Here is a 23,233-nt window from a genome sequence, read left to right on the forward strand (position 1 = left end):
TCAGAGCATAGATGTATAGGTTTCCCAGCTTGGTCCTGCTTTCCCACCGACTTGTTGGTAGCCTGTACAGAATAAGTCTTCATTAGGTTTTACCTATCTAGAATAACCTGGAGTCATTCAGAAAGTGCCACACTGGGTTTTGCTTTCCCTGGTCTGTTTTAGACAGACAAAGACAGTCAGGGGTTTATACCTGCCTTTAAGTTGCCGATAGCTCCTTTAATAGGTTTTACTTAGCTTGTGTTAGCTGTGCCCCTTCCAAATATCAGTTAAGTTATTGCTTTCCTTAGTCTATGCACTGAAAAGCAACTGTAAATTAACATTACACAAAAGGGTTTACCTACCTCGAGTATAACTGCTATCCCAAAAGAAGGTATAGGTTTACTGTTCCTAGAAGAAGTGTCACTATTCTGTAAAATATATTGTCCAGTTGATGTTACTATGATTTCTTGCTGAGCGTCACGGTACAACTGCTAGGGTCTACTGAAAATAATCTAAAAGTAACTATTGGTTTGACTTCCCTAGAACGCCTGTTAGTTTTTCCAAATTAGGTTTTATGCTTTGGTCAGTGAACCTTCAAGCATAGTGTTGTGTTTTTCTATAATGTGTTTATATGATCTGTGATAGTACTTGTTAAGCAAGATTGTATGTAGTACTCTTTGGGTGCACTACAACAACCCAGACCTCCTGACAATAGGAACCCAACCTTCGGTACACGTCTGTACTACACAGGTTGGTAGAGTGTTGACCAGCCAAGCTTATCTCAAGAGGGGTCAATGTGAGCAGTAGGGAGATTCACAGTGACAAGTATTAAAATAAACACTTACACGCAAGGTGTCTTGATTAAACAATTATTAATTTAACCATCAGTTTGAATAAGCCTTCAGAAGGGGCAATATAATAGTAACACAAATACACTCCAAAATACACACTCTTAGTTTCCCTAAATCAGCAAATACCCATTTGAGATGGCACACAAACTTCCTAGACCCTCAGGTGACTTAAATAGCTAGAAAACTGGACATTAATATATCGCTGTTGCATTTAGGGCAAAACTTTGGAGTATGTCAAAGAAAAAGATTAGAATAAAACAAGAGAATCTCACAAATATTCTGAAGCAAGTATGTTTGGTAACCCCCAATGCAAAGTAAGTTAACCCCTTCCTGGAACGAAGACAAAACGCAATGTCAGAGTGGAGAAGAGTCATTCAGGGAGCCAGGCCAGGCCAAAGTCAATTGGGCAAAAGTCTACCTGAGCTGAAGGTAAATTTCTTACACCATGTTTTAGAAGACTTTGTAGAAAAGAAGAAAATCAAAGTATGGCCACAAGCTGATTAGGCTTGTGAGGCAAATAAGTTGTTAGCAACTCTACAGAAGCAACAGGACAAGTCTCCACTGAGAACAAGTGACGTTACAACAAAAAGGCAAGTTCTTAGACTTTAATAGTACCTTTGGTTCGAAGAAATGGTTCCAGCTGGCTTCTGTTCCTGTGCAGCTCTCCCGATCCTGTGTTCCGGGGCCTCAGTCGTGGGGTCAAGAGGGAGGATGTCTGGAGGACTCCTGCACTGCAAAGGGACGGTCGGCGACAGAAAAAGGACCAACTTCTATTCAGTGGCACGTTGCGGTTTCAGCTCCTTGCGTCTTCAGCAAATAGCACCACTGCAGACTCTTGGCTGTTGAGATGGGCTTTCCTTGCATCTGGGGTCCCGCACTCTATTGAGGAGGCTCAGGCTCGGTCAGTCCTGCTTCCTGGGAGTCCGGAAGATCTTCCTGGAGCTCTTGGGCAACTTAAAAGCAACGCACACAATCTGATGTTCCTCTCCTTGGCTCTTCGGTTCCAGCAGCATCTGCAGTGGAAATACAACCAGCTTCGAGAGGATGTCCAGGTGGCCAACCTCTGAGTTGATTGGTCCCACCAACTCAAGGGGAGAAGTCGTCCTTGCAGGGCTTCTCTAGTCGAGACGAATTCGGAGCTTCAGCACAGCAGCAGGGCTTCACCGGGAAAACCAGCGGTCTAGGAGTTGCAGCAGGCGTCTCTTCCAAGTTCTTCTTCGGATTCCTTCGTCCAGTGGTCGACTGCCTTCCAAGCCAAAAAGCCTCACCTTTCATGCAGGTTTCTCCCATTCATTCCAGCATAGCTGCCAGTCAAACAGCAGGGTCACTGTCCTTGCCGGACAGCCAGCCGGCCAATCACCTTTAGTTGCATTCCTGTAACCAAGGAGATTAAGCACTGAGTTTTGGGCACCTCCCTCACATCCTGTCCCTGCCATCCATCCTGGAGCCAGAGGCGGGCTTCACTCATTAATCCCGCTAAAGACAAAATGAACAAAGGGACCAAACCTGGTTTGGCACGCAGAGTAAATCTCAAGAAGGACCTTTCCACAATGAAAGGGCAAAAAAAAGAAGACCAAGGCCATTTTGACAAAAATGGCACCCTTGGATGCTTTACTGCAGCTGCAAACGCATCCCGCGGTAAAAGCACACCACAGTAGTTAAAAGTAAACCACTGCCGGGAAACCACCAGGGGGCTCAGACATGATGGCAGCTTGATCCATCATCTCCCTCTTCGGGCTACAACATGCAAAGGATAACTAGTTGAAAATGTAAACAACATTCCTGTGATCAAACTTTCTGCATCGGTAACCACCAGAGCAGCAGTAGACAAGATTTCAAGCAAAACCGTGAGAAGCTTTGTAGCAACAAAAAAAAAACGAGCGCTAACGAAAAGCCTCTGGCCCTGCTTTCTGGACCCAAACACCGCAGCCGCGAGGTGCTCCTCTGACTGCAGGGGATCCAGCAAGACTCACCACGACTGAGCGATCCAGCAGAGTACGAGGGACCGGAACATAGCGACGGAAGGCAGGCATAGGCAGCGGGAGAGGGAACCGTGCAAAAGATCTTGCCGGTGAAAGGTGCTTCACCCCTCCCCCACCCGAGGCCTTTACCAATGTGCATCTGCTCTGGCAGACCATGAGAAGGGCGTGTCCCTCCGGCGACGAGAGGGAACCGCCCCGGCACCTCAACGGAAAGGGAGTGGAGCACCAACATGCGCACACAGTGCGAGACTAGAGAGGTAGGGCAGCAGTCACGAAAAAACCTCTGGCCCCCAGTCCAGGAAGTGGGCGGGGTGCGAAGTGACCAGTGCCCCCCCCCCCCCCTCGTCCCTATACCTACTCTCCCCTCTACCCACAGCACCTCCCGCTGAGTTGGGGGGGGGGGGGGGGACAGGGGTGAAGGGGAAAAAAAAGAAAATTGGTCCCTCTACGGGCGGCGAGCTCTGGAGGCACCTGAAACTAACATTGGAACAGGGATGTGCAGCTACACCGCAGCCCCGGCGGTATGAATAGTACCCGCTAACGTAATACAGCGCGCTCAGTTGCATCAGCACCCGCAGGCAGCAAACGGCGGGCTCAGGACAGGCAGCGCACCCGAATCGCAATAAACCCCATTGAACATTCAGTCACCACGGTCCTGGACTCAAGATCTTACCAAGACACCTCAGTTATTAGCACTCACAGAAGTAAACAAGGGTGAGACCGGCTAGGCGCCTTACTTTTGGGCCCACCTTGCCACTGCACGCATCTCAGGAATGCCGCTGGAGGGGGTGGTGGGGAGTGTACCCCGTCTGACTTTGATCTTACAGGAGGAGGTGAAGGTTAACAAGCAAAGCCCACCCTGCATGGAGTGCTGATCCCAAACAGCGCATTAGTTAAAAAGCTGTGAAAATACACAAGCAGGAGTAGCAATACACCAACGCCAACTGGAACAAAGCTGGACCAGAACACCATAGCCCTACTCCAAACATTTCACCGAACACACACAGCCATGGAGTTAAATGAAGCCCAGAGCTCAACAGAAATCCCAGGCAATTACCTTGACAGCACCACCAAATCAAACATCAGACTTTACTTGGGGAGATAAGGTCAATAAAGTCAAGCCTCACAGAAACAGTTTCAGATCTACAGACCAGGGTGGCGAAAGTTGAGGACCGACTTGAAGCCATGGAGAGCAATCAGCAATCAGAGGATATAGTTACGATGCAGTATGAAGCCCGGCTTCAAGACCTAGAACAGAAGGAAAGACGTGGAGGCGAAGCTTGATGACCTTAAAAACAGTGACCGAAGATCGAATATTCAGATACTGGACCTGGCAGAAGAACAGGAGGAATCCCCAGTAAGCCTGAAAAATAAATGTAAGGCCCTTATCCAGACCCTCTACGATGACACGGACTTCCCAAAGTTGGAATTCGATAGAGGGCATAGAGCTGGGGAGCCCTCGCGAAGTCCCTGGTCAGTCCTCGTAAAATGCCACTAACACCCAAAGGCAAGACATCCTGCTAAAGGCAAGGAAAAAGGGCACAATTGAATTCAGAGGTGCAAAAGTGTCGCTCTATCAGGATCTCTCGGCCATGACCCTTCCCAAGAGAAGGGGATGCCTGCCCTCACGATCTGGTTGCAGGAAAAAGGAGCTCGCTACCGATGGGGCCACCCCTTCTCGTCATTTGACTACGGAGGAGAAGAGTTCATAATTACCACAATAGAAGAAGCAGCGAGAGCCCTGCAACATCTGAGGCCCAGCAGAGGACATGGACATTGACCCGCGCAGGGAGCCGGAAGGGCCATCACCGGATCCAGCGTCAAAACCACCTAGGAGAGGCAAGGCGCAAGCGAAGTGTGGTACAAGTGTCTGAACACTTCATGAGGTTAAACACAGACCATAGTCCCTTTCTACCCAGCTTCTCTCTTTTTGGTTATCAGCATGCAGATTAACGGAAGGTGCAAGCCCTTATTTTTTTCCTTGTTTTTCTGGGTGGGCTCGCCCAATTGGAGGAGGGATGGTTCTAGGTTACTATATACTGTATCCTTCGCAGTTATACGTTTTTACTATTATATAAAGCCAGAAGAGGGGACTCAACAGAGTGGCCCTTCTTCGTTTAGGGCGTCTCCTTAGTTGACAATTCTAGGGTTAGCTTTTCTCAGGGAAAGGGAAGGAGGGCAGGGGGTGAACACTCGATCTGAGTCCAGGGGACATCAGAACCATAACGTTGAATCATATACACAAACACTAGCAACACAGAAAATTAGAATCATTGCGGGGAGGAAGCTACAAGTACGACTTAGATTGCAAAACTTGGGGGATACACGTGTTGAATTAACACATCACAATTGCACGGATTGATGGCATAACCTTTGGATCCCTGAATGTAAAGGGGTTAAACTCTCCTCACAAATGATCCATGCTGGCATGACAGTTTAAGCAATCCCTCCTAGATATACTATTTATACAAGAAACAAAATATGTTCGTGGGGGGTGGGGGCGGGGGAGCAGGATTGTGTTGAGGGACATTGGAGATTCAATATGGGCCTTGGGCCCCCAAAAGAAGGGTGGGGTGGGCGTCTTGTTCAGAAAATCCTTGGCATTCCGTTTAGAACATATACACAGAGAAGATATGTGGTGCTTAAGGGAGAACTACAGTCCTGCAAAATTACCCCTTGTTCAGCCTACGCCCCAATTCAAAGTCAATCAAGTTTCTTCAAACCCTTGTTTGATTTTTTAGAAGACTGGAAGGTTGGAACGATAAATTGTGGGGGAGATTTCAATGTGGTAGCAGAAAGGGAACTGGACTGGGACTCTGTGCGGCAGGTTACAAAGCCACGAGTAACCAACAGAGTAAACGATTCCTCAGTCAGTTGAAAGAGCACCACTTAAATCAACACGTGGCGTGTTTTCCCATCCCAAAGACAAAGGCTTCACTTTTTTCTCCCCCCCCGCACCACAGTTTCTCCAGAATCGATTACCTCCTACTGCGGGCACAATGTGAAAGTGAAATCCTGGAGACAACCATAGAGGTGGTTGCCTCGACAGACCACGAGCTATGCACACTCATATTGGACTGGGGGGGTGGGGGATCCCTTTAAAGCAGATAGACAGTGGATTTGTAATGACTTTCTGTGTAGCGATCCGGTGTTTAAGGATACTCTCTCGCAGGCCATCATAAGCTATTTTGAAGTAAATGATGTAGATGGGATGTCATTAAACACGATATGGGAAGCAGCGACGGCCACTATAAGGGGAATCTTGATATCTGAGGGGGCAACAAAGAAGAGACTCAGGCAGCGCAGGGAAGTAGATCTTAAACTGCCATCTCTCGCCTGGATCGAGATCTTCGGCCAACACCCTGATCAAGCAGAAGATAGGCTGTCTCAGATGGTAGGGCTAAGAGAGGAGCTAAAAGACATATGGAATGGAAAGGTTCCGATACAACTCAAATATAATAAATAAAAAGATAAAGCCCACACGATGCTCACGGATCGGCTAAGAAAACATAGGGCTGACAGGGCCGTGTACAAGGTGAGAGACGAAAGCAGAGCTGTGCTTACGGTCCCCCACGAAAAAGTGCGCCGCTTCGAGGTTCGACTCGCAGTTGTACACCGCTGAAGGCGATTGTGCACCAGCCGCCATTGATGAATACTTAGAAGCTCCCCCCGGGCTCCCCATAAACCCTGAACATGTGGAGCAATTAAATGCACCTATAACTACCACAGAGGTTCAAAGAGCAATCTCTAACCTGAAGGCGGGCTCGGCTCCCGGGCAGTATGGCTATACCCCGGCTTTTTATAAAATGAAAAGTAGTACCCCGCTCTCCCTTCCTAACCAAATTGTTTCATTCGATATTAATGACAGGCCAAGCCCCTAAATCGTTCACAGAGTCGATAATCATAGCAATTCCCAAGGAGGGAAAGAAGCCCCTGGAGTGTACATCATATCGCCCCATTTCCCTTATTAATGTAGACATGAAAATGTATGCTAGCATCCTGGCATCCCGCCTCGCCCTGGTTCTCCCCCAGCAGGTACATACAGATCAGGTGGGTTATGTGAGGGGAAGACAGGAAGCAGACATCAGGAAAACCCTAGATTTAGCAGGCCTGCGGGAGGCCGACGGTGACCCCCTGTTACCGTCACTTGACGCTGAGAAGGATTTTCTACCGCGAGGAATGGCCCTTCTTGAAGGCAGTATTGAAAATGGTGAGGGTGGGCACAGCAAGGAGCAAGCACACTTTATCACAGAGCACAGGCTAAGGTCTCCATCAATGGTGTCTCCTCAGACCCCATCGCCATTACACAAGGTACAAGACAATGATGTCCTCTCCCTCCTGATCTATGCTCTAGTCTTGAGCCCTTCGCTCAAATATTAAGGTCAAACCCCCCTGATTCACGGTATTACTCGGGGAAACAAGGAATATAAACTGGCAATGTTTGCCGATCTTCTGTATCTCACCAAACCAGCGGAATCAATCCCAGCCCTCTTTCAGGAACTGAACAGATACGGGGCCTTATCCGGCTTCCGTGCAAACCTCCCGAAGACCATAGCAATCCCACAGAGTGGATGGTAACCTCCACCAATCACTGGACGCGAGCTGGGGCTTTAGAATACAATCCCAACCTGTGAGGTACTTGGGTGTAAACATCACTTGTGTCCCTTGCAGACCTCTATGAGGCAAATTATGTCCCCCCCTGTGGAAGGCTGTCAGGGATGACATAATAGATGGTCCAAACTGTCCGTCGTGGGCTGCCAGATTTGCCTCCATTAAGATTAACATTTTGCCCCAGTTTCTGTTTCTCTTTCAATCACTCCCGATTATAGTACCAGATTCCTTTCTTGCTGAAATTAAACGGTGTTATTAGCATATTTATGGGCCGGTAAAAAGCCTAGAATCCTCTACTCTCATTTTACCCAAGGAATCAAGGGGCATGGCGTTACTGGACATTCTGGAATATTACAGAGCCTCCCAACTCAGGGTACTAGCTGATCACCTATGGGAAAACCCTGAGAAACAGTGGGTAGCAATAGAAATCATTGCCTTTGCACCAGTCACTTTAGGGAAATGGCTGTGGGTCCCTCAGCCAGCCATGACACGGAGAATACGAGAACATCCAATTCTGAAGGTGTTATGGTCACTCATGCACTCTTCCCGAGCCATGCAAGGAGTCACAACCTGGCCCTCCCGCTGACCTGTGTCTGGTTCCCCCACCATACAAAAGCTAATCTGTGATGTCCATCGCTTTCAAAACTGGTACGAGGCCGGACTTGTGAGGGCGGCCCAAATGTGGAGGGGAGGGGGTATACATTTCTCTTGAGGACCTTCGTGAGGCCGTGCAGGGGGCTGACGTATCTCCCATGCAATACCTGCAATTACGGAGGGTCTTAATGGACCCCCGTTGGGGTGACACCCTGCGACGACCCCCTCACTGCTTTTGAACTAATTCTTAGCATCCCCCAGACTACAAAAGGACTCCTTGCTCGTTTGTATAGAGCTTTGATTACCAGAAGCCATTTGAGCCGTCCATCCTCCGAGGCGAAATGGGAAGCAGAATTGGACTTGGCTGACCAACCTGGGGTTTGGAAGGCTATACGAAGGACGGTCTGTGGGTCGTCTAGGTCTACACAATACAAGATGCACAGTGCGCGCATACTAGTCAGGTGGCACTACACTCCAAAAAGGCTGTCCAAAAAGTTCCTTGGCACCCCCTTCCCCCACTGTGTTGGAGAGGCTCTGGGGAAATCAGCGATTACTGGCATCAGTGGTGGGGATGCAATAAAGTGAAAGTGTACTGGAAAGAAGTCTTTGGGTGGATCCAAGAGATTGACGGGATCCCCAGAGTACTCACACCAGCACCAATTCTATATGGGGTGGAAACCGACGAGGATGATTCCCATGCAACCCTCTCACATATGCCACAAAACCCATTCTTAGCGGCCAGGGTATGATCAACTATTACATGCAAGTCAGCGGTCCTCCCCTCTAAAGAGAATGGCTCAGTAATGCTCATGCAATTTATGAAATGGAAAGCCTGACATCCGCAGTCATGGAATCTCGTAGGAACAGACTCGATCTGGCTACCCTTTAAGGAATATTATGCAGTATACTGGGATCCTCTAATACACACCAAGTAAAGCCATAACTCAATATCTACCTCCAAGTTATTCCAATAAGACGTGCAATGAAGACTGTTCAATAATTAGCCCAGATGATCCTGTGTGATCTGTTCCTATTTGTTCAACGCAGCTTAGCCTCTCTCCCGATGAGTAGGGGAGGGAAATCGGAGGGGAGACGGGATATACACAAGTTACAATGTCTTCGACCAGTGTTTGACTTCTTTCAAGATGTTAACAAAGAGCTTAACTGACCTTTACTGTGAATTTAACAAGTAATGACTTGTTACAAAATCAATAAAGACTATTAAAAAAATTAAAAAAAAGTAAACCACTGCCACCAGCCATTCATCGAGGAAAGGGCAACATTAAAAATGTTACAGGGGAGGCAGGCAAGATGGCAGTCTGATCCACATGCTCCCTGTATGGCCCCTGGAAACTTGCAGAGTTATGCCATTAAAAGGAACGTGACCATCCTCAAATTGTGAAATTTGGAGTGGGAACTGTTGGAGTCCAAGAGCATTGGAGCGACTTCTGGAGGTGCCCCCAGCCTGGAGATAATAGAGCACGGCTTTGGAGCTCCCCATGCGGCCCTGAAGCGAGCACAAGCCTAGGAACGCGGCGCAGCCTGCCACCCCGCGGGGGGAGGAGTCCAGTGCCCCATCCGGGCTGCACCCAGTGAGCTTGCGGACACCCCGTGGCAGAGCCGAGCCCCCCTGTGGCCTCCGGCTCGAGGAGAACCTGCAACGAGGATCTACTCGCTCTCCGCCGTCTGAGAGATCAAGGGACCGGAGGCGGCATCGAGAGGTGCAGCGAGTGGAGACACTGTGCGGCCCTCCATACACCTGGGGCCCTGCATCCCACGGGCACCAGCAGCGTCGTCCTCCCCGCTCCCATATCCCCTCCCCACCCCCATCAGAGGACTTCTCCACCGGCCTGGGCCGACACGGGAGCGCGCCCGGGCCCCCCCCTTCTGTGTTTTAGCCTCATAGCAGGGGACGCGCGAGGCAGTCGTCCCGGACACTCAGCAGGTTTGAAGGTCCATGCTGAGCAGCTTTGAGAGGGGCGGTGGGCGAATCCATGGAGCAGTGGTAATACCACAATCACCGGAGATACCACCCCCCCGGCCCCCCGGCAGTCTCAACAGGCTTGGGCCGACGCTGGAGCACGCCCTGGCTGCCCCTCTTCTCCCACCTAAGCCCCATAATGAGGATCGCCTGGGGAGCCCGTCCCACCAACATGGAGGGCACAGAGCCTTGACTCTCCACCATAAGGCCCCAGTCCCAGAACGGGGAGTCCCAACCCCACCGCCCTGCAGCATCACCAAGAAGCAGCCCCGCCCACCCACGCACGCAGCTGAGCACCCAGGGGACCGCCAGTCTGGCGGATCCCCACCTGGACCCGCAAACCCACTGGGACCCAACTGGGAGTGGTAACAAGCTGTAGGAAGGGTGACACAGGCGACCCCCTGGCGACACTGCCCCTCCTCACCATACTGGGGAGGCACATGGAAGGCATATAGAGAGACGCCGAACTAAGTGGAGAAATACGGATTTCGGTCTCTGGGGTACCAACAAGGAACCACCCAGGTCCCCAAGTGGAGTGTTAAGGAATGCACTAGAATAGCCCCAGGGCACCAACCCACACCCAATACACCACTGGTGGTCAGGTCGGTGAGACCGAAGTAGCTACACGCGGGGGCGGTGGCAAAGCGGGGGCCAGGGATTGGTGTGCACCCCGAACACGTGAAGAAAGCTCCAAAGACTTGCCCATTACAAAACCGTATAGACGAGCCACAGTGGGGGGGGGGGGGGGGGGGTGGAAGGTGAGGGGAGGGGGGGGGGGACAAGCCTTGGTACTAGGAAGACACCATCGGGCACACCGAGAAGCCACAGCAACCTAGGGAGATCGGCATCTCACGAGTTGGAAGGAGACCCTTGCAAAATATCAATTCACACCACGACATTTAGAGATGGAAACTGGACCCCCCCCCCCCCTTCAACCCCCTCCCGGACATGAACACCATCCAGAGTAATATCCAGACGATCAGAGGGATGAGAACAGACATGGGGGCCAAGTTGGCCGACCTCACGGCCAAGGTCTCCACACTGGAGGACTGGATAGAGGGGGTGGAAAATAACCAAGTATCTACTGACCTCCTCGAAACACAGATGGAATTAAGGTTCAGGGAGATGCAACACCGCGAGGAGGACCTCCGCCTCAAGGTCGACGACATGGAAAATCGTGAAAGGAGAAACAACTTGAGGATTTTCTGCCTGGCAGAGGGAGAGACCCAAGTGGGCCTGGAGGGCAAAGTACAGGACATCAGGATCGTCCTGCAGACTGATTCCGGAGAGACGGTCCTGATTGATAGGGTCCATCGGGCAGGTGGGGGCGGAAGGGGCCAGAGCTCGGTGCTGGTGAGATTCCACTACTATAGAGACAAAGTCAGGATTTTGGAAAGGGCAAAGAACGAGAGACATACAATAGGGGAACATCAGGTTGACAGTCTTCCAGGCCTCGCGGCTCTCACACTGCAGATGAGGAAAAAATGCGGAGCCATCACCAGATGGCTACAGGAGAAAGGGGTCCAATTTTGTTGGGGGCACCCATTACACCTGGCTTTTGAATGGCAGGGTGAGAGGTACCAGCTTGTAACGGAGGGGGACATCCAGAGAGCCATTGGTGATTTGGTGGGGGACCCCCCGGAACATCCAGAGAACAGCGTGGAGGCGACAGGGATCTCAGCTGGGCCCCGCAGGGCCCTCATCTAACCCAGGGGAAGCTCAAGGTGAAGGGTACTGGGAAGTTCCAGAAAACTAGGCATCCTCCAGCACATCGCGGAGGGCCCCCATGAACACACTGGAAAGGTCATGAGACTAATCATTGTAATGAAGTTGCTTATACGATCCCCTGAGGGTCTGAACGACCGGGGGGAAAATGCATGTTACCCTAGAGTGTCGCCAGGGTTGGCGGGTTTTCGTTCAATGGACATGATACAAAGTTGTGGAGTTGCCTGGTGAGAGACTTGAGAAGTTACATATTAGAAGGTTTTTGCGCTCTACCCCCGAGATTGGTGGGGGCTTCTGGGCCCACACCGAGTGACATTTGGCTGGGGGGCTCGCAGTCAGGGGGTGGTGGGGGCGACTGTATATTATGGACAAGGAGGGGGAAAAAGGTTGAGGGGCCTTTACCGGGACCCCAATGTTAACCGAAACTGCGTAATGTTCCCGAGTGAAGAGCGGGAGGGAACGTCCTACACCATTGAATCTCCCAGGGACAGGGTAGTAACCCTGGTGGTTTGTTGACTAACTCCAACCTTAGTTGGGGTGACGGAGACAAACGCCTTGCAAAATGGGTAAGGGAGGTAAGGGACAGGGGAGAGGAAAGGAAACTGGCAATGGGAACATCACGTCATGGATCTATGGGTTACACGTAGAGATCGACCAGGGGGACCACACTGGACTCCTTAAGGGTATGGGTAGCGATGATCATGGTTGAAAGCCGGATTGGCACGCTCAACGTTCAGGGCCTAAATTCACAGAACGAGTGCCCTCTCACAGGCAACATGTTCCACAAACAAAAACTGCTAGTCCTCTTCTTACAAGAAACACACTACAGGAGGGGGGCTGAGTCGACGATAAAAGGGAAGGATATAGGTAGGAACTTTTGGGCCTCGCACAAATCTTCCAAGAAGGAGGGGGTGAACATTCTCCATGGAAAATCGATGCATCTCACCGAGGTGGCGACTGAAAGGGGTTTTGGAGGTAGGTTTCTTGGGATAAAGGGGCTCTCCCAGGGTATGCGAATCACACTGGCCACCCTGTATGCACCCAATGTCGCTCAGGTCAAATTCATCTGTAGGGTACTCAAGGTCATGGACGAATGGGCAGAGGGAGCGATGATCTTGGGCGGGGATTTTAACCTCAGCATGGACCCCGAGTAGATTGGTGGTCTGCTAAAGGGGTAGGTGCAAAGGAACCTACAAAGGACAACCTCACCATGAGGGATCTCCTACAGTACTATTACTGGGTAGATTTATGGCGAAAGTGTTACCAAGCTCCCGGGGGGTACACATTCTTCTTCCCCCCGCACCAAACATATACTAGAATTGACTTACTATTGGTATCAGAGGAGGGAGGAGGGGAGGTTGGAAATCCATCAGGCGAGTCAGTCACATGGTCGGATCATGAGCTCCTCGTTATGGACTGGCGACTGCAGGGCACCCCGAGGTCATACAGGTGGCGCTGTAATGATACCCTCCCAAGAGACCAGGTGTTCAAAGAATTCTTATGGAAAGAAATGGAAGCTTATTTTGTAACAAATGATACGGGTGTAACACCAATGGTCACAGTTTAGGAGGCGGCAAAGGCCACCTTCCGGGGGCCTCCTTATTGCGGAGGGATCGAGGAGGAAACGGGAGAGGGCACTAATGGAGCCATGAGAGCGCGGCTCACTAAGGGGGATGTGGATCGTGAAACCCTCTTGGGTGAAATGAGAGGAAAGAGGCAAAAAAAAAAAAAAAAAAAAAACGACAAGCCCTACATAATGTCCTAACTGGAGAAGTGGTAAAAAAAGAATGAGGTACACGAAGCAGAGATTACGAGAAGGGAGACAAGGTCAGGACCCTTCTGGCACACAGGCTGAGGGGAAACCGAGCAGATAAACAGGTTCAGGGCATCAGGGATGGGGGTGGGTAATATTCAAACCAAAACCGAGCATATAACGGAGTCCTTCGCAGGGTTTTATAAGGAACTGTACGCTAAACAGGATGGTGAATCCCCAGATGAAATCCGAAGATAACTCGAGGATCTCCCCCTTCCCAAGGTCACTGTACCAAAGAGGAAGGCCCTAAAAAGGGATATATCAGAGGAGGAGGTGGAGGGGGCTATTAAGCGACTTAGGGTGGGTAAGACCCCAGGGAGGGGATGAATTCACAGCCGGCTTCTTTAAACAATATCAATCGGTTTTGAAACAACCACTAATCAAGCTATTTAACCAAATTAGGACCCCAGAGACCATTCCACCGACATTCCTACAGGCCATGATCACGGTGATACCGAAGCCTGGTAAGGACCTGGCGAAGTATGGTTCATAGACCCATTTCACTTTTGAACGTTGATGCAAAGATCTTTGCCAGGATCCTGGCTACACGCCTCAAGTGTCTCCCTCGATTGGTCCACCCAGACCAGGTAGGTTTTGTGCTCAACAGGCAGGGGGCTGACCGTATGCGCAAGACCATACACATATTAAGCTCAAGGGAAGTCAGAACAGAGGGTGCCCTTCTCCTATCCCTGGATGCCGAGAAGGCGTTCGACAGGGTGGGTTGTTCTTTCATGGAGGGGATTTGGCCAAAATGGCGAGGGTGGATTTCTGCCTTCTATTCTAACCCCTCAGCAAGGGTAGTGGTCAACGGTGGTGAATCATTAACGTTTCCATTGGAAAGGGGCACGAGACAGGGGTGCCCTCTATTCCTCCCCCCCCCTCATATATGCATTAGTGATGGATCCGTGGGCCACAGCGATTAGGGGGAACAAAAAAATTAAAGGGGTTAAGATTGGGGAAATGAACTGTAAAATGAGCCTATTTGCAGATGATGTGCTGCTCTATCCTACCAATCCATCCCAGAGGTACTGAGTAGCTTAGAACGATATGGGGCCCTCGCAGGTTATAAGGTAAACCTGGGGAAAGTCGGTTGCATTTATGGCAGGGCAGCTTAATGAGGTAGAGAGGCAATATATTGTGGACCTCCCGTTCTGTAAACAGGTAGAGGGAATCTCATCTGGGAATCCATCTACCGCTGAACCTAGCCGATCTTTTCACTGCCAACTACCCACCCCTGTGGTCGGCAATTAAACGTGACCTGGAACGATGGGCAAAATCCGGCCTGTCATGGATGGCACGCTTCAATTAAAATGGTGATTCTTCCTAAATTCCTGTACTTATTCCAAATGCTGCCGACCCAAATACCTAAGCCATTCCTCCTTGAGGTCAGACGGACCCTCTTGCGCTACCTCTGGGCAGGAAAGTCCCATAGAATCGCTTATGATGTATTGATAAGGCCCGAAGACTAGGGTGGAGTGAACTTCCCAGACTTGGATACATATAAGGCATCTCAACTGCGAATCCTGGTTGAGCACTTTGTGACGGGCCCAAAGAAACAGTGGGTAGCAATGGACAATGAGCTTTTCACCCAGGTTACGCTGGACGAATGGCTGTGGGTTCCCAAAGCACGCATCCCGAGGAGGATCTTGAATCACCCAGTCCTGGGGGTACTGTGGTCCATATGGAAAGAGGGGGGTTATTTTAGATGGCTCACGACATGGCCCTCACCCCTAAGCTGTATCTGGGCCACACCACTTATGGACGAAATTGACGAGCCTTTAGCCAACAAATGGTATGAAGCGGGTCTGACCGGGGCAGCTTTGGACAGATGGAATATTTATTTCTCTAGGAGAGTTGAAGGAGGCTCTGGGTCTAAGTGGCCTCTCCCCTTTACGATACATCCAACTGAAAGGAGTCCTTACTGAAAACAGATGGGGTGGGGGGGACACGCTTAGGAGGGACCAAACAGACTTTGAAAAGTTCCTGATCACATAAGGGAAGCAAAGATGCGATATCTGGGCTTTACGGCCTTTTGTTGTTGTCCACCCCACGAGAAACCCCCCCCACCCCCGCTCAGGCGCACTGGGGTAAAAACCTAGGCGCTCCTATCACCAACAGGAGATGGACTAAAATGTGCAGGCAGGCCAATCGCTCAACAGCTGCCCCCCAATATCGCCATCAGGCCCTGAAACTGATTCATCGATGGCATTACCCCCCCCCAAAAGGATTGCCAGGATGAGGAAGGGATATGACCCACACTGCAGGAAATGCCACACTGAAAGGGAGGACTATGTGCATATGTGGTGGAAATGTCATGTGGTGCAGACTTACTGGAGCAAGGTCCTGTCTTGGATAAACGAGGTGGATGGAATTGAAAGAACCCTATCCCCATGGTTAATGTTGTTTGGTATTGAAGTAGAGGGAGGCCCGAAAGTAACCCATGACCACGTGTTACAAGTCATGCTAGTTGCCGCCAGATGTTGGGCTCAAGAATGGAGGGCCGCCCGACCTCTGGTGGAAAGGGAATGGGTTATTAAACTGTGCTATATACGACATGGAATTCATGACCCACCTAATTGATGAATCTAATATTGAGGGCTTATGGCTCCCCTTCGACAAATACGGGAGCGCGGTTTGAAGTCTATGGAACACTTTGGACAGACCACTGGACTTGAATGCCGACCTCGATGGACCCCACCCAGAGGAATGGGGGGCCTGATGATACGGCGGACTCATTTCGAGAGTGACGGGCCCTGCATCCTGAGCACCAGCCAGACGTCTAACCCTTTGCTTGTAATGTATTATAACACACTGTTGGATCCTTGCCGAATGTGTTATACTAAGATCCATGATGAGAAAGGGGGGGGGGGGGGCTGTGATTGTTTTAAAGTTAATCATTGTGGTTGTATCGTTGTTTGATTAATGTTGATTACACAAAACTTTAGTAAAACTACATGTTCAAAAAAATGTTACATGAGAATCTACACAAAGGGGATACGAAGTAACCCCTCCAGCACTCTATTGTCAGATAGTGTGTGCTGGGTCTAGAAAGTTACAATGTAAGTAAAGTCAATTTCACTTCACTGCTCTTGGAAACAGTAGTTTATACAAGAGACGGTATTTAAACATTTCGGGAAATCTGAAAGACTTCCCCTGTGCCACTGCAATGAAGGTGCAGTGTGATACAAGGTAAAAGTTAACCTATGGAATTTGTCAGACTCCACAACCAAAAGAAAAAGTGCTCAATTCATAGCAAAGATACACAAGAGAGTGGGGAAAAGGGTCTCATTCTCTCCAGGTAAAATATTAAAGTGCTCAAAGTCCAGCTAAGATGCTGGGGGTCTCTAAGGTAGAGGGGAATTAGCACATTTCTGAGAATTCTCCCTAACAGTACTTATTCTCCCCCCCCCCCCCCCCCAAGATGTATCTGGGCCTACTTGTATTTTAATAAACCATTCATTTTTATAGTACAAAGTGTTTGTTTTTCTTTGGACCATTTGTTTTACAATTTCTTTTTACTGATTCTACAACTCACTCACTACTAAAATAAGTCTGGCTGCTCTGTCTACGCTACCATGAACTCAGGTGGTACAGCGTTCTACTAAGAGTGGAGTCTTGTAATGCCTCAGTTTAATTGTTTTACTAAGCCCCTTAGTTGGACTTTAGGATAACTGTCCTCAACACTCAGCGGCATGCCATAAAATATGCTGACGTGTGCTATATAATGCTCGTGAAAAATGGAAACTGACTTCTTTATATCACGCAGCGTTTCATCCATTTTCCACTCTCATAAAGATAAGAGCTCACCTGCCCTCCTCTTGCCAGCATGCTGACCCAGATGGTACTTGTTGGTCGAGAAGAATTCTCCAAACAAGAGCGACACTCTCCCACATAGGCATACTTTGAATCCTTCTTTGCAAACACATACACTGTGTTTGTCGCCATCTTCTCCTGGGCAATCAAAACCTAAGGCATCAACAAATGAAAAGTAATATCTTCAATCTTTTTCTATCCGCTGCACTGATAAAAATTAATATCTTCTATGTTTGGAATGTGAACAATCACTGAAAGAGAGGATGTTGCTTTAACAAAGATGCACATTTAAAGCAGTTTTTAGTTTCTAAAATGGAGGTGGTGCAAGTTAAGAAAATGGACATCAAGCTAGGGGGATTTAAAGGGGTGACAACAGGAGGGCAGAAACTAGAAAGCTGTAGAATCTCACACATTGCTTAATAGTCAACTGACTTGCCCAACAGTGATGAGGCTCACCGTCACAAATTCCTTTGCATTATCAATTTCAGGGAAGTAGTGGACGACTCAGGTAGTGCCTGGCCTTTAAATAATTCAAGGTCGGAGTCAGAACTAGTACATGACAGTGATGTCTATGCCATTTCTAATGATGGGCACCAGTAAGAAGGTTGGCGTTTGTGAAAGAGGGAACCATTGAACTGACTGATCACTTTAAAAAGGCATTAAGCACACAAAAAAAACCTCCCTTGCAATTTTATATATTTAACTACCTAATTATCAGCTTGGGTAAAATGTGCACTGCACATCCATGTGGGTCATTGAATGCCATATTAGGAGATGCCAAAAAGGCCCAAGTTTGTTCAATACACCATTCGCTATCATTTAAATTCGTACTTTGGTTGAGTGGCTAGGGGTGGATATTGGCTTCACAAGAATTATTAAAAGGCTATAGGAAGCAGTTCTCATGTGGTAACAGACAACAAACTTTCCTAAAACAAAAACTGAGCACCAGTACACTACTAGCACATTTTCACAGCCTGCAGTTTGTAAGACACTTTACCTTTTCAGATCCATTGATAATGAAATATCCACCGGGGTCAAGAGGACATTCATTCAATTCACAGAGATCACGATCAGTCAGGCCGTTCAGAAGGCAGTATGTGGAGCGCAGCATGATCGGAATCTTTCCGATGAAGGTCTTCTGATGCTGTGTCTGCAGGTGTTCCTCACCCTCCTTAACCACTGTTTTGGTGATGTCCACATACAGGGGAGCAGAATACCTGCAGAGATAAATCATGAAAAAAATAAAATATTTTCAGATAGTCCCATTTGGGAGATTTTATCGGGACCTCCAAGCATTCTTAGAAAAACGAGCCTGCAGTTGTAGGTGTTCAGATGGCTTACTAGAAGCTGGCCTGGTGGACAGATTTTAGGAGGCCACCTTATTTGTGGCGAACAGGCAGCTGAGAGTTTAGTCAATTCCAATCAAGTTGAAATGGAGAGCAGTCAAGGCTTAGTCTCAGGAGAGTGATAGTCCGGGGGCCTCAATGAGTCCAGACCATATAACAATAATTCAGCTTAGACATTCCATTTTAAAAAATACTAAAATGCAATTATTTTTTTGGGCCTTCAGAAAACATTGAAGAATGAAATAAACAGGTAGTATCACGCAACACAGCATCTATTGTTCTCTTGTTAGGTGCTTATACAGCAAGTACATACTGTTTCAAAGCACCCACAGGGCAAAGGGAGGGAATAAGGGAGTGAAACACATTAAGACACACAAATAATAACAGTGGGAGGGGGTGGGGGAGGGGACAAAGCTACTAGAGAGGGTAGGTGCTGGAGAGTCCATGCTTGTGGGTGAGCAACAGATGAAGTGCATGGTATGGTGAGTGCTACACGGCCGGGAGCCCCGTAGGGTGTAAGTGCAAGCCTCCTGGGCGGATGGTGTGTCAAGTGATGACGGTAGACAGAAGCTGGGGTGATTGGGTGTGGGAGGTCAGGGGCCTGAGGATGCATAAGGGCCCAGGACACAGCAACCATGAGATTATCAGAGGAGAGAAAACGGGAAGGAGGAGGTAAAGAAAGATTTTGAGGAGCTTCCGGAATTTAAGAGAGTCCTGCTCAAGGTGCAGAGGGATGGGGAGGCTGTTCCATAGGAGACAGCCAGCTGAAGAAAGCAATCAACCTCCTGGCCTATGTTTAGCAAAACGCTTTACACTGAAAGAGTTGGCGCCAGAGGAACGTCTAGCAAGATAAAGTTGAAGATAGTGTGGTCCCTGGGCCCAGACAGCCTTGAGGATGATGCAGAGGGATTGGAATTTAATCTGCAGCAACCGGGAGCCAGTGAATACTTTAGGACAGGAGAGATGCAGTCCCTGGGCTAAATGCTAAGCCTAAATCTTCCTGCTCTATTCTGGATTAGCTGGAGGTGGGTAGGAGGGTGGTTGGAAATCGAAGAGTGGAAGGATTCAGGAGGAGGGTTAGGCAAGATTGTATGCAGTACCCTTTGGGTGCACCACAATAACCATGACCTCCTGGCAATAGGAACCCAACTTTTGGTATAAGTCTGTACTACACAAGTGGTAGTGTGGCTGAGCAGTCAGGCTTATCTCAAGAGGGAAATGTGAGCAGTAAGGTTGTGACACAGTTTCACAACACAGTTATTCAAATAAACACTTATACTCCAGGTTTCTTGATAAAACAATTATTAATTTATTTCAGTCAGATATATAGGCCTTCTTCAGAAGGGAGCAAAAACAAGTAACAATTATAGTACACTTCCAAACACACCGTTTCTGTAAATCAGACGATACCCATTGGGGATGGCATACAGACACTTCCTACACCCCCACGTGACTTAAATAGCTGTGACACTGTAGACATTGATTTATCACTGGTACATTTAGAGCAATACTGAGTTTGGTGAAAAGATAGAATAGAGGAATAAAACAAAGCTTAACAAATAATTCAGAAACAGTTAAGTACTTTTAGAAACCTTCCAAAGCTGAGTAAATTAACCCTTTACTGGGGGAAAGGGGCCAAAGCACAGAGTCAGGGGTAAGAATCACCACTCCGGGAGCAAGGACAGCCAAATGTTAATTCCACAATGTCAAGGGGAGCTGAAGAAGATCTTTGCAGGTAGGTAAAAAAAAGTCTTGCAATGTTTTTAGAAATGTTTGTTTGTAGAAAATAGAACACTTGAAGGGCCACAAGCTGAAAGGCTTGCGAGGGGAAAGCTTTAGCAACCCTGCAAGGTAACCAAGACAGGTGTCAACTGAGTGCAAGTAAGGCTACACAACAAGAGTTAAGTTCAGACTTTACAGTACCTCTGGTTAGAAGAAATTGTTCCAGGTGGCTTCTGTCCTGTTAAGCACGATTGTATACAGTACCCTTTGGGAACACTACAACAACCCTTACTACAGGTAATAGGCAACCCAACCTTTGGTAGGAGCTTGTACCACAGTTTTGGTAGCGTGTTGAACAGCCAGGCTTATCTCACAAGGGGTCAATGTGAGCTGTAGGGGAGTTAGAGATTCACAGTGACAGGTATTCAAATAAACACCTACATTAATAATAGTTTATTCAAGAAACCTTGTGTATCAGTCAGTTAGGTAAGCCTTCTTCAGAAGGGAGCAATATAATAGTAACACACAAACACTTCAATACTGTATACACTTAGTTTCTAAATCAGTAAAGACCCTTTTGGGATGGCCCACAGCCACAACCTACAACCTCAGGTGACTTCAATAGCGAGTGTGCTGGGGAAATTAATATCTTACTGTTGGCATTTAGAACACTCTTAGAAGTTGGTCAAAGGAGAAGGTTATTAGAACAAGAGTCCACAAATATTCTTAAGCAGGCTAATACTTTTGGATCCCCATAGCAGAGTGATTCAGTATACAAGGCTAAGCCAAAGTCAATGGGCAAAAGTCTTATATAGGATGAAGCACCTCTGGTAGGTAAGTAGAAAAGTCTTTGCACTATGTTTTAGAAGTCTTTGAAGAAAAGAAGAATCAAATGTAGGGCCACAAGCCATTAGACTTGTGAGTGGTAGAAGAGGCAAGCAACTCTAAAGCAAGAGGTACGTTCTCTCAGACTTCACAGTACCTTTCTATCGAAGAAAAAAGTGCAGCAGATGACTTCTGTTCCTGTGCAGCTCTGCAGATCTCACTGTTCCTGGGCCTCAGTCGTGGAGACAAGAGGGAGGACTTCTGGGGACTCGGCACTGCAATGGGATAGTCACCGCTCGCAACCAGCAATCTTTCCAATAAGTGGCACTTCAGTGTTTGGGCTCCTCGCGACTACCGCAAATAGCAACACAGCGGTTCCTGGCTGTTGAGATGGACTTTCCTTGTTTCTGGGGTACCGCACTCTATTGAGGGGGCTCCGGCTCGGTCAGTCCTGCTTCATGGGAGTCCAGAGGATCTTCCTGGAGCTCTAGGCTAGCTTAAAAGCAACACACACAAACTGGTGTTCCTCTCACTGGCTATATGGTTTCCTGCAGCAACTCTGTGGAACTTTAACCAGCTCCATGAAGGATGTCCAGGTGGCTTACTGGAGTCGATTTGTTCCACCAACTCAAGGGGAGAAGTCATCCTTGCAGGGGCTTCTCCGTCAATACGAATTTGGAGTTTCAGCATAGCAGCAGGGCTCCACTGGGCAAACCAACGGTCCAGGAGTTGCAGCATGCATCCTCTTCAGGTTCTTTGGTTCCTTCATCCAGTGGTCACCTCTGCCTTCCAAGCAAAAAGCCTCGCCTTTTATTCAGTTCTCTCACATTCATTCCAGCCTAGCTGTCAGTCACCCAGCAGGGTGGCTGTCCTTGCCGGACAGTCAGCGGTCAATCACTACAGAGTGCATTTGGGTCTCCTAGGAGACTAAGCACAGGGAGTTTCGGGCACCTCCCTCACTTCCAGCCCCTGCCAGACATACTGGAGGCAGAGCCGGGATTCGAATCCCGCCAAAGAAAAAACGAACAAAGGGACCAAACACCTGGCGCACAGTAAATCTCAAAGACCTTTTCAGCAAGAAATGACAAAAAAAAGACCGGTCCATTTTGACAAAATGGGCAGCCATGGGTGCTTTACCACAGCTTCGAAAGCAGCCCACGGTACAAACTACGAATGGTAGTTAAAAGTAAACCACTGCCACCAGCCATTAATGGAGGAAAGGTTAACATAAAATTGTTACATGAGAAACTAGACAAACTAAGTAACCCCTCCAGCACCCTATTGTAACAGTGTGTGCTGGGTCTAGGAAGTTACAAATGTAAGAAAAGTCAATTTCACATTACTGCTCTTGGAAACAGTTTCACCAAGAGAAGGTATTTAAACCTTTTGGAAATCTAAGACTTCCCTGTGCCACTGCACCAAAGGTGCAGTATGACAACGTAAAGATGATGTCTATGGAGTTTGTCAGACTCCGAAATCAAAAGAAACAGAATAAATCACATTGAAATTTAAGATATAATAAGTCAAATTCCAGCAAAAAGAGCTGGGCATCTCCAAAGTAGAAGGGAATTAACACATTTCTGAGAATTCTCCCCAACAAGGAGGCTATTGCAATAGTCCAGCCTAGAGAGAACAAAGGCTCGGGTAACAATGAGCCTCTGGGGGAAAGTGAGAAAAGGGAGAATTCCTTTGAGAAGGAAGAGCTGAAAGTGGGACTTCTTGGCAATGTCCTGAGTGGGAGGGAGGAAGGAAGGAGAGGAGCGTCGAAGAGGAGTCCAAGGTTTCTGGCTTCAGAAGAAGGAGCAGAGCCCAGGGTGGAAGGCCAGAGTTAAAGGAAGAAAGAAGGAAGGAGCAAGGGTCCTGATGCGAAGGATCTCAGTTTTACAGGTGTTGAGGCAGAGATCATTGGAGGTGCACCAGGAATGTTAAAGGACATTTGTACCGTGCACTATCACCACTGGAGTGGTCCCCTGGCGCTCTGAAAGAGGGGA

General features: G+C 48.5%; 1 protein-coding gene across 2 annotated transcripts in view; it reads right to left on the minus strand.

Moving 5' to 3' along the window:
* Positions 1-23,233, minus strand: part of POLR2B (RNA polymerase II subunit B) — a 616,839-nt gene that overhangs the window by 494,744 nt on the left and 98,862 nt on the right. For both annotated transcript variants that reach the window (XM_069626112.1, XM_069626111.1), the window contains exons 5-6: positions 18,347-18,566; positions 17,344-17,502 (exon numbers count right to left, since the gene is read on the minus strand). In XM_069626112.1, the coding sequence (XP_069482213.1) occupies positions 17,344-17,502; positions 18,347-18,566 (379 nt within the window). The remainder of the gene's footprint in view (positions 1-17,343; positions 17,503-18,346; positions 18,567-23,233) is intronic.

The sequence above is a fragment of the Ambystoma mexicanum genome, chromosome 6p (genome assembly GCF_040938575.1).
Source record: "Ambystoma mexicanum isolate Mex_15411 chromosome 6p, UKY_AmexF1_1, whole genome shotgun sequence".
Taxonomy (NCBI): Eukaryota; Metazoa; Chordata; class Amphibia; order Caudata; family Ambystomatidae; genus Ambystoma; species Ambystoma mexicanum.